Raw genomic sequence first — 12,500 nt, forward strand, 5'->3', positions numbered from 1 at the left:
AAGAAAAAAAAGAGAGATTGCAGCAATAAATCCATGTATATGAATAAGTACAGTTTTTCTAAGCAAGATTTGATAACTTTCAAGGAACTAGATCGTGTTCTGCATCCCCCATTTGTTACTTCCAAGAAAATGCAAATAATGATATCAAGAACTACCACACATTTCTTGGCAATATTTTGCTTCTGAAACCTCTGGTTCTGGTTTAATTATGATATATTGGAGAAGTTCCACTCATTTTATTTCCTGGTATATATGATTGTTTCATCTAATATACATACGTACAACATACACCACAAGTTAAGTCTAACCACATCAATGATGATGTGCCTTTGGTGGGCATGTGGATTATCATAGCGCAATTGGCCCGAGGGCAAAAATATTGTTCCAACTACCCTTTACATATTATCAATACAGAAACTTTATAATAAGATATTCTTTTACATCAAAATAAATTTGGTGCAATCTACAATACAGTCACCTGTAAATCACATAAGTACTTGTGCAATTTACTTAACAGATTAGCCTTGATTCACCACACTAATATATACTGAATTCATAAGGCAAACTTTTTTGAATCTCAGTTCTCCTTCCAACTGCCTTGTTTCTGTACAACACATTTTTATTCTATAATTACTACATGGCCATAGTCTTCTCCATTTCACTGACTAACCATAGCAGAGACCTACATTATTCAAAAAGAACAACAGAAAAGAAAGAAAATATAATCTTGTGGTTTTATGAGCCTCAACAGTTGCATCAATGAAATCACTTATATCTAAAAGTTGAGATCAAGGACATTTTCCTGCAGTCAAAGGTGATGACGGATGGTGCCATTTTGGGGACAAGGAGAGCAGGAATACTTCCTGAAGAGTATCTATAACCTTTTAAAGAAGTCCTAAATCTGTACTCTCTCTCTCTCCATATATGGTATATTTTTTTTAATATAATAATGACATACACATCAGTGCAGGTTTGATACCCAACTAACAAGTTTATATGATAACAGTGTAGTAAGTGCTGTTCAATTTCTTTAAAATATAATCTTCTCTTCTATGATTTCATTACAATCACTGTTACAGGATGTTTCTTCATAACTTAACCAATACATCTCCACAGACTTTTTGACTCATTCTCTTTTACTCTGATGCATCACTCACTCATTCAAGCACTCCCTATGTCGTCTCCCAGCCTCTTCACTCTTCCTCCCATCCCCCCCTTAGAGTCCCTCCCTCTCTCATTCACTCAAAATCTAAAAGAGTAGAAGTAGGAACAGATCTTCAATTTCCAATTCCCCTTAATTTTTAAGAGTGAGTTCTTGTTCTAACATGGCGTCAAGTTCATCCGTCAAGTTGGCGAGCATGTTGCCGATGTCATTCAGGACGTCCCCTGTGCCATCAGGAGAACTGTGGAAAGAGATTATGAATTACATTCCTTGGAGACTGATCTTAGGAGTCTAATTACCTTCATTTCTTCTGTAGACTGGGGTATGGAGCAAACGTTTCCTAGGATAGGGCATGTTTATCATTGACTTACAAACCACCATGAAATGACCATGAATTACATGATTTAAACCATGGTTGAATTCCTCACTTTCCGTGAGTAATGGAGTATAAATGTACTGATGAATGTTTGTCACATTTCTTGACAGTAAGATGTAGATAATGTGTTTCATGCCTGAAAAGCTAGGTTTTGAAAGACTTGCTGAAAATGCAAATATACATGATAATTTGTAAATAATGTATTTTATATTATATACCTTTTTGCATTATATCAAATTCTGGTTATAGATAAAAAAAAATTTAAAAAATCAAAATGATTCACATTTATGCTGTCATTTCTAATACTTCTTGTTCATTTTAATTGATACTAATGGACTGGGTAATTATATAAAATTATTCATTTGAATAACATGATATACTCTCTACATATCAAAATACAAATGACGGGAGTATAAATTGTGTCTATGATGAACACGTCACTGAACATTAAGGCCAAACATCCACTGGGATTCCATTCCTTCTGTTTATCAGCAAACTTAAAATAACCAAAACCAAAGTTTGATAAGATATGCCTTTCCTTTGTTAAAGAGCTTTCTTCATTCCCACTTAGCTAAAGATAATCTCTGGCCCTGCACCAAGAGCAAGATTTCAATCATTATTTCCTTACACAAAATAGGGAAAGAGACGATCTCATTTGTAAAATTCAGGACTGTGTTTAAAGATTGTATTTTGTGTAATGAAAACATGAATATCTGAACTTAATGTGTGTGTGTGTGTGTGTGTGTGTGTGTGTGTGTGTGTGTGTGTGTGTGTGTGTGTGTGTGTGTGTGTGTGTGTGTGTGTGTGTGTGTGTGTGTGTGTGTCTGTGTGTGTGCTTGATATAAATATAAAACAGGCATCTTCTCATAAACTCAATTTTATTTGCACTATTCTGAAAGCAATCATACACCAGTGAATGGAAATTTTGAAACAAACAGAATTTAGAAATAAAAATAACATAGATAACAGGACACATGCGTATTATCATTACTATCATTTGAGATGATTTGTCCTGAAATTTTGGTTACTGGCAATTCCAAAATTATCACTCTGTCTTTTAGATAACCATGGCTTTCAATATGGCTTCAAAGTAAAACCTCCAGTAGAATTACTGAAATATTTTTAGTGATCATGCTTGCTAAAAAATTTATCCTGCCCAGTGCCACATCATGCAGGCAGAGAGTGGCAGGGCAAGTGTTTCAAAAGCAATATCATCAGCTCATCAAAGTCAACTGTTAATTTTCCTCCAAACCACTTACATGTACTCTCTCTCTGCAACACGATGTATGCCAAAGTAAAAGGAATGTCTGTTGCAATTTAACCTCAGCTCTGATGTTCTTGAGTGAGAAGTGTGACTTCACTGGTGCTTGGGGTGAGATGAACTACTGTAAGGTATTTGAGGTGTTCCATGTTCAGGTACAAAGACTGTGACAACATATATGTTTGTGAGGAAGTTTTGCCAAGTCAACCACACCACAAAAAATAAACTATGGCAAACTTGTATCATCACAATGGCAAAATATATGAACCAGCAGAAGCTCTCTCCACTTTCAGTATCCCTCAATAAAGCAAGATAAAGTGAAAATATTCAACCAGTAATCACAGAAGTCAGTAAATTGACATATATGAGAGAGAGAGAGAGAGAGAGAGAGAGAGAGAGAGAGAGAGAGAGAGAGAGAGAGAGAGAGAGAGAGAGAGAGAGAGAGAGAGAGAGAGAGAGAGAGAGAGAGAGAGAGGGAGGGAGGGAGAGAGGGAGGGGTCAAACTCTCAAAAGTCCCACTTGTTAACTCTATAATTAGCTACAATTTTTTTACTCTGTTCAATTCTTTTTCACAGCAGAGTTTCAATTTCATTTCACTGCTTATGGACATTGAAAGTGAGCACAGAACTAACACTTGAGGCAAAAAAAAAACTGACACTTCCACAAATAGGTTAGAGGAAGAGGATAATGGAGAACAGATGAGGAATAGTGCAAAAGAAAGAGGAAAGGGGAATAGTAACTTTCTAAGATAATAAAAATAAACAGATCCCTAAAACCCCTCACACCCAACGGCAAAGCAAAGCCACTCACTTGGAACTGGACTTTGTGGCAGTTGTACTGGCTGGGTCAGCTGCAGCAATGGGGTTCTGCCTGAGGGGCGGCTGAGCCTCCTTGCGCCGAAGAGCAGGGGAAGATCTTGGAGAGGAGTGTGGGGAATTTCTTGTGTCCAGGACGCTGAGGCCTGGGTGGGGGCGGCATGCTCGCTGCTTGATGGTCCCAGCATTCTCATTAGCAAACGGCATGGAGTCCGAGTCTGTGCTGGAGGTCGACTGTGTTGGGGCAGAGAAGAGACGCACTGATGCACATGATATTTGTAGAATCAATTTTTTCCCCTTCTTAATATAAAAACATTTCAGATAAATACTAGTACTTCTAATTTCTAATAACTTACTACTGCTCTTACAAAAAATAACTTTTCTATTCAACTGTTTATATAAAATACTATCACATTTTAATCAGGAAATCCCTATGATACCCTATTATAAATTGTGCAACTCTAATTTCAAATTCTCTTGAAGTATCACCTTAAAGCTGGCATTGGAGTCATTGCGCCTTGGCCGGAAATCGCCTACTTCTCCATCTGAGGCAGTGGTGGAGGTCTGTGAAGTAGCAATAGTGTCGCTTGTAATGGAGGACGTGGTTATTGTTGAGCTGGCAGAAATTCTGGTGGCACTGGCCATAGTTACACAAGTCAGAGGTGGTGGGGGAGGTGGGAAGTCATCGGGCAGATGCTGGTGGTTGGCACTATCTGGGGGTGCAGGAGGGGGTGGCAGATCAGGGGTGACATCAGGCTGCAAGTTGTTTTTGATGCCCATGTATCCATAGGACATTCCTCGCCGGTAACCATACTGAGCCTCTCTGGCAGCAGTCTCTTTAGATGTCTCACTGATGGAATTTGAGCGGCGTGGGGGTGGAGGGGGTAATTTCTTTGGAGTTCCCTGTGGGGTATTATTATTGCTTCCCGGGCAATGAGTGGAGCTATAAATATTTTCTGAATTTTGCCGGTTTAGCGCCTTCATGTTGAGCTCTTTCTTATTAGCTTCTTCAGTCTGCACTGCATTCTTTGCATTGTTTCCATCCTTTATGAACTGTGGCACCTCATGAATATCTACCCTGGTCTTCGCTGTGACTTTGGCAACAGGTCGGAGTTTGTTGGCTGTGCGAGGTCTGGGGAGAGTTCCTCCACCTTCATAATTGATGGTGTATTCATTTGTAGGAGTGATGTCACCATCGTCCATCGACCGCTGGGGGTGGGACGGACCTAGAGCTGAGGGTGGGAAGGGTCTAGGAGGGAGGTTGCCAAGGGACATGGGGCCCTGGACATTCGGGATTCGGCTGTCTGGGTGGAATGTTTGGTAGGTCCCATATATGGGTTCCTCTAAGCTCTCAACACTTCTTCCTCTGCCCCCAGGCCGAACCTGCACTGCTACCACATCTGGTCTATACTGCACCTGGCCAGGGCCAGGTAAGGGGTGTGGCTGCCCACTGGAAACCTTTGGCCCTGGAGGTGATGGGCCCTGAGGGCCACTGAACTGGCCTGATGGGTGATATGCAACTGGTTGCTTTTGGAGAGGATGGACGTGTGCTTGTGGAGGTGGCATTGGACCATACTGAACACCAGGCCCATAATGTGCAGGTACACCATAGTGACCTCCAGGGTCAGCCGGTCCATTCAATCTACTATGCTCGCCATTATTGTAGAGTCCTGGGCCTGAAAAGGTCCTGAATTCTGGTACACTAGCATACTGGTCTCGGCCTTCACAGTTTTCGCGGGAAATCATAATTTCATGAGTTCCATAGTGTGACTGTTGTTGACTGTCTGGATTGCTTGAAAATTTCTTCCCAGCCATAATGTCCTTTATACGTTTGATAGCCAGCATCACCTAAAGAAAAAAAATAAATGATAAAAAAAATGAGCACATGTGCTAGAAATTCCAATGTTTTATACCATTTTATATTCTTACACATAATTCTTACCTATATTCATGAATAAAATTTACCTCATGAAATAAGTACTCACTTTCTTCTGGTGTCCCAATTTTGTAATGCCTATATCTTCAAGATCCTCCCAAGTCAGTTGTGTCATCTGCTCTACGCACGTATAGCCTTGCTGCTTAAGGGACCCTGTGTACTCCTCTAAACGCAGAATAGATAACCATTCCTCTAATCGACCCTGAAGACGGCAGAAACATTAAAACCATCATAATTTTTAACTCCCATCCAGAGTAGTTTACATCATATCTGCCTTTGAAAGACTTCAGGACAATATACAACAGACAGCTTACATTCAATAGCTTGTATAAATGTTTAACTACAGAAGTTCTGGAAACTGAAAACAATCAAAGATGGAATCCAAGACTATCATATACTTTTTCTACAAATTAAAAATATAATCAAAACAATAAACAAAACAATTCTAATCCAAGAACAATAGCACAAAACCTAAAGCCACTTCTTACAGGAATAAAATCTGGCAGTCTGTCAGGAATGTTGAGCCGTGTGATTTCAGCTTTGAGCTTCTTTCTGTGTGCTGGTTTGGTGATACCAATGGCATTCAGGTCTTCTGGCGTCATTTTGAAGATGGTAGGCATGTCATAGCCAGCAGAAATGAATTTCTCATAGTATTCTTCAAAGCGGAGATCTGTGAGCCAGGCCCTCAACACTTCTGAGTCCTGAAGGTAAAAAGAATAAATTAACAATTGTATTCAGGGTTTCCCAGTGACACCTGGAAGATCTTCTGTCTTTCATATGCTATCAAGTTAAGCAAAATAAAACCTGAATGGTCTTGTGAGCTGTCAGGGACCCACTGATAAAAATAAACTCACAGCATATGGTATGAATGAATGAGGTGTTAGTCAAAATGTGAAAAAATAAATTATGCTTTATAAGGTATACAGGCATCGTGTGCTAAGGATAAGGATCCACAAATGCTCAAGTGCTCCTCTCAAAAGAATCTAGGTTTATTTTTGTTGGGAAGAGCTTGAGAGAGGTATCTGACAAAAGCAAAAGTATTCACTTTAAAGAAGTTATAAAGTGTGATGTGTAGTGCACAGCATATCACATCACATACAAATACATGTGAGGGATGCGCGCGCATACACACACACACACACACACACACACACACACACACGCATACACACACACACACACACAACTCGATATATTATATATTTAATTTTCTCAGATACCTCTTACTAAGGTGAGAGAGAGAGAGAGAGAGAGAGAGAGAGAGAGAGAGAGAGAGAGAGAGAGAGAGAGAGAGAGAGAGAGAGAGAGAGAGAGAGAGAGACAGAGAGAGAGAGAGAGAGAGAGAGAGAGACAGAGAGAGAGAGAGAGAGAGAGAGAGAGAGAGAGAGAGAGAGAGAGAGAGAGAGAGAGAGAGAGAGACAGAGAGAGAGAGAGAGAGAGAGAGAGAGAGAGAGAGAGAGAGAGAGAGAGAGAGAGAGAGAGAGAGAGAGAGAGAGAGAGAGTGTGTGTGTGTGTGTGTGTGTGTGTGTGTGTGTATACACGCACACATATATGTGACTGCATAAGTTTTGTGCCAGTTTATGTGGTCTTTAGAAATCTGCTAAAAAATTAAACCATCATTGAAATAAAACAAACACATGGGACATTTTTAACATATCTACTTTCCTTTACACAAAAAGTGCTTTTCGTCAAACAAAATCTAAAGTTCTTCAAGTACAAATTAATCTAAAGCAACTCTACTGCAAAACAGTGAACTCACTCTGACACCATTGTTGAGCAGCTCTGTGACATTGACATGAATGGCCCCATCATGTTCCATGGAGCCCAGACTGGAGCTAGAGGAATGGTAGCTGTGGCGAAGAATGGACCCGCTGTCGTAGCTCTGCCCACTGAGCCTGGAAGGGGACGCCGCAAATGAAAGGCTCAGACTTTTTGTCTCAGAATGTTATTCTACATAAGCCTCTGCTTGCCCTAATTTACCATGAACAAGCAGGGTTGAATGAATAAATGAATACAACAATACTTCATGTGTCCCTTACCTATGCTGATGCGTGTGGGTTGTGGTGGATGCTCGACCCGAGTCCAAAGATGTGGTGGAATTTCTGCACCCTCCTGACGAGGCAGTGGAGCCAGTAGTGGACGAGCCGCTCCCAGAGCCCGGACTGGAACGACCTGGAGACTGTGGGCATGGAAAGGGTTTGGGTTACCAACTTAGAGCACTCTGAAATTTCATGCAAGAGCAATCTCTCTGCAGTGCAAAGGAAATTGAAAAATGAACAGATTAATCTACTAACTACTAAGCTGGCTATCAAGGCCTATTCCATGAGCAAGATTCTCACTCTCTGCATTTCTTCCTAAGCAAAAAGGCTTTTAAAAAGTCAAAAATTATTTTGACTCATATCCTATAGGGGATTAAAGTGGGTGAATGTATAGGAGTATTTCTAAAAAGTAAAGAAATATGGTTCTGGGGGTTAGCAACACCTTTACCTATTTTCTTTCCCCACATGATTATTATGTATGAACACACACTATAATTTATTTGTCATTTGCAGTTCTGAGATACTTTGATGGAAAATGCTTGCCAGATGTCTCGAGGGAGAGGACACACTCTGCACTGCTAACCATTTTGGAGTGACTCTTGCCACCAAATGCAACTCTTTTGCAAGTCTAAAGTTACTAAAATAGGATGTTCATCTGTGAAGCTTTGAGGACTCACAAGAGATACCAAAAACATAAAGGGGAATAGCAAGGAAGATAATGTGGCCACTTGGAGAGGCCAAGCTGGACCACCACTGGCAGGGGGAAAGTGGCCAGCTGAGATTGGGGATGGTTTGACAATCATAATCATCCCCAATCTAAGTAACAGATCATCAGAAGATCCTAAACCTGTTTTCTACTTTGAGAACTTTTCACTTGTACAAAATAGCTGGCCTCATTACAAAAAATATTGTACTTCCAACAATTACTGAGGTTCTAATTCCATATAATACCAACATTTATAAAACAATGAAAGGGGAAAATCCTTCACTGAGATTTTTCTGACATTAATATTACATGTTTGATTTTCTTAGAAAACAATCAAAATTAATTCAACAAAACTGACTGTCTCATTTAGGTTGACAATTTTCTCACTTCTGTTAACAACACAGATAACAACAATAACTAATGTAGCTTTAAAAACAAGAACAATTAAGTTCCGAATATGATAAGCAAATCTAATCTTGTAACAAAGCCAACCAAGTTACTACATCTGATGACAAGAGCCAGTTAAATCCTCTATAATTGTATTGTAAGCATTATCCCTGACTCCGTTTCCCTCAAGAATTCCTAATCCATAAAATTAAAAAAAACTGATGTCTTTAGAAAGAAGTTTCCTCAAAGTTAAAGTCAGTATCCTTCATTAAAAATAACTGGGAACATTGGGAAAAAATCTAATGGAATGTCAACACTTTCAAGATACTAATAAGTAAGGAACGTCTCTAAACACTGCTCTTGACTGCATGTTTATTTAATTAGGAGGCAATTGCACTGTCCTTGAGTATGGAGTCAGAATTGTGAAGACTTCTCTTCTACTCTCTGTGCCTCATACTATTATGATTTACCAAGAAAATCTTGTCTACATTTAAACATACATACATTTATAAATTAACCACCCACACAGACTAACACACACACACACACACACACACACACATATATATATATATATATATATATATATATATATATATATTATATATATATATATATCTTTTTAAACCTCTATACCTCTTGATTATAAACAAACATGGAACTGCAAACATATCTAAATCTAAGTACATACATAATCACTCATTATTTCCCCCTTCTAATCTATCCCCTTCCCTCTTTCTATTTCTATTTTACCTTCTCTCCCCTTTCTTTCCCCCTCCTCCCCCTCTCTCTCTCTCCCTCTCTGTCTTCCCCGTCCCCTCCCCTCCTCTCCCCCTCTCGCTCTCCCTCTCCACTGTAATCCTTTCCTGAAACCTTTTGTCTCACCTGAACATCAATGCCTTGGTCCTCGAGGGACGTCTGATGATGGTAGGTAAGATAGGAATACGTTGTGTCTGGTGGCACATGGTGAGGAGAACCAGGGGAGGTCTTAGGGCACATCAGGTGAGCAAATTGAGGTACCTGTTGCTGGAGGGAAAAATAAAGATTAATTAATCAATCCATGTAATAACCAATTTTAGAAATACTTTCTTAACATTACACTCTTATGTTACTGCTAGCACATTTGAATATGTAAACTCAATTACAGGAATACATCAATACTGAAAAACAGTTTTCTAAACCAAATGTATCACAGAATCCTCTGCTTTTTCCTTCTTTCCTATGTGGACGGCCGAAACAATGACAGACTTACCTGGTGGTTTGTTGGGAAGGTGAACTGCTGGTTGTGGAAATGTGATGGGGAGTTGTTTCCATGCTGGCTGGCCCCTCCATGGCGGCCAAGCTGCCCATGGTCGCAAGGGACACTACCTATAAAGAGAAAATTGAATAAATAATCAAAGCTTTTCTCTAAAATCAACAGAAGTAAGATGTATGAATCACAACTTAACAATCTTTAACTGTACTGTTTTCAAGTCAAGAAAATCAAGCTGCAGGAGAGAGTCATAGAAATGTAATTTGTAAAACTACAAGAAACTAAAATCATTAATAAAGAAAACTGATGATGATGACTTCCCAACTCTTCTGTTCATGAAGTCTTTAGTCTACCTTATAAAAATTTGTTCTGATATAACTGAATTGCAAATCCAGCAACCGTGATAACTTACTGTCATGTTTTTACAACTAATTACTTACTGGTATGTAATATATCTGAGATGACTAATTCTAAATAACATGGTTAAAAAAAATCAGTTTTCAAGCAGTTTATTTTACCTAATATATATTGTACACTTCTAATATATGATGCAAACTCTCTGATTTGATCATTTAAAACTTAGTATCACAGGCAGCCTTCTTTCCTCATCTTTTGTTATACATGCTTATATCAATCTATTTCATATAAGGCATGTTTTCAAGACCAATGATTCAGCCCCCCTCCCCAATCCCACAGGGAAATGCTGCCCGAATATATCTGCCTAAAGAGCAGTCTAAAAAAGGCTTTATTCTTTCCATTTTCCCATGGCACAGGCAACTGTTAACGCAATCTCTACAATAAAATAACTCTACACGCTCATACCACAGGCACCCTCTGGGCCTTACAGTAAACAATAGGCAGGCACTGGGGGGCACCAATCAGAGCCAACTAATCATACCTATTGGTATGCTCTGAAGTGGTGCTCCATTCTATTAAGTACTGATGGAGAGTCAAGGGTGTGAAGCAAGAGACAGTATGTTTGGTATTCAAGCTTCATCCTTGCATCCTTTGTTGTCAGTGGAAAGGTTACTTTGATGAGTACATTGAAGTTCAAGGTGACTTTTTAAGACAGAATGAATTTGTATGGGATATAAAGACTGCAATATGAGCTATGGGAAAACATGAGGAAACCAGAAAAAATGTGGCCGACTCCAGCCTTTCACTATACAGTACAAAGGGATTCTTTTCAAATCACCTAATGGTGGTTAAAAGACAAAACACCCAAAAATAATTAAGAGTATGCATGCAGATCACTGCACGTGTTCATTACAAAAATATTTTGTATCCCTGACATAAAATTAACAGATTGGTTTAATTGGTACAGTCAGCTTTAATCAATATTAGCATACTAAAGGACTGAATCATCCCACTGTTTACCACAACAGATATTGCAGATGTTCATGTAAGAGGACTTGTATAAAGAAGGGAGAGTAAAAATCAAGTGGAAACTAAATAGCAGGATAGAAAAACATTGTATTAAAAAAATGCCCATTTTCTCAAACCAGAAGTCGATTCCTTCACAAGGCATTTGTGTGGTTGACCTTCAAATGAGCAAATGCAGTCTCGCCAAAAGGGATACAAAAACGTAGGAAATGCACCTTTCTGATCGTCGAAACTCAAAAGGCCATTACAGGAATCGTATGTCAAGTATCGAAAGTCAACAATAATAAGCAAGGCAAATGACTTCTATTTCCTAGACCCTACCAGAGGCTATGAAGAAGGCCGTCAACAGCTCCAGTATTTACTATACAAAACATCTGCTTCTCTCTCACACACGACTAATCCATTTACCTTTACGGTCTTTAATGTGAGGATTCTAATATATCCGGTATAACAGGATGTCCCACACATTCATTTACAGTGACTTTGCTCATATTTGTGAGAATGCTCTATTATACTTTAAAAAGGTTGTTGGGAGCAGGTGAATAGGCTTATGGAAAATGCTCTCTTTAGTATGAAGCAAGACAATTCATACAGCCAAATGTACAACCGCATGTGAGCACAGAATGCACATATTGCCTCAGCCACTCCTCTCTCTCACTCATAATCAATCACCAACAATCACACTTGATTATTCACATTCATCCTCGATCATTCATAATCGCATGCGTCAACTCACTATCACACTCATCACTCACTCTTGGGTTCTATCACTCGCTCTCATACTCAACCCCTCACACTCAATTTTCTATCGCACAAACATGCTCAATCAATTCAACTACATCCACGCCCAGACTCAATTGCTCACATACACACGTGCTCAATCACTCAAACATATCCTCACATACTCACTCAAATGTATAAAATGAAATGCATTACATTCCCATTCCCATTCCCGCGTCCTTCTCCCTCTTCCGCTTCGCCAAGTTGGTGGCACCAGAGCGCGCAACGCCCGAGCGAGAGCCACCTCGCCTTCCTTGGTGTTCGGCCACGTCTTCCCCGGCCGCAGGGCCGCGAACGGGGCCCACTGCCCTTGTCCCTCGGCCTCGTCTGGACCAGACATGCGCACATCTTCATACAATGGCCAACTCGAGTTGACGGGCGCGAAGCAGCGAGCATTGTGCTC

General features: G+C 39.7%; 1 protein-coding gene across 6 annotated transcripts in view; it reads right to left on the reverse strand.

Annotated features, from left to right (window-relative positions):
* Positions 1 to 12,500, reverse strand: part of LOC125045213 (caskin-1-like) — a 51,245-nt gene that overhangs the window by 1,487 nt on the left and 37,258 nt on the right. For 3 of the 6 annotated variants that reach the window (XM_047642355.1, XM_047642356.1, XM_047642359.1), the window contains 9 exons: positions 9,935 to 10,050; positions 9,568 to 9,708; positions 7,590 to 7,729; positions 7,310 to 7,445; positions 6,039 to 6,251; positions 5,600 to 5,752; positions 4,104 to 5,462; positions 3,610 to 3,848; positions 1 to 1,403 (listed from right to left, as the gene is read on the reverse strand). The exon at positions 1 to 1,403 is cut by the window's left edge and continues 1,487 nt beyond it. In XM_047642355.1, coding sequence (XP_047498311.1) covers positions 1,295 to 1,403; positions 3,610 to 3,848; positions 4,104 to 5,462; positions 5,600 to 5,752; positions 6,039 to 6,251; positions 7,310 to 7,445; positions 7,590 to 7,729; positions 9,568 to 9,708; positions 9,935 to 10,050 — 2,606 coding nt within the window. In that variant the 3' untranslated portion in view covers positions 1 to 1,294. Of the gene's footprint in view, positions 1,404 to 2,797; positions 2,924 to 3,609; positions 3,849 to 4,103; positions 5,463 to 5,599; positions 5,753 to 6,038; positions 6,252 to 7,309; positions 7,446 to 7,589; positions 7,730 to 9,567; positions 9,709 to 9,934; positions 10,051 to 12,500 lie in introns of those variants that run through there. The other 3 variants (XR_007116538.1, XM_047642357.1, XM_047642358.1) reach the window with 3 other exon arrangements.

Source organism: Penaeus chinensis, chromosome 37, assembly GCF_019202785.1.
Source record: "Penaeus chinensis breed Huanghai No. 1 chromosome 37, ASM1920278v2, whole genome shotgun sequence".
In the NCBI taxonomy this organism is placed as follows: Eukaryota; Metazoa; Arthropoda; class Malacostraca; order Decapoda; family Penaeidae; genus Penaeus; species Penaeus chinensis.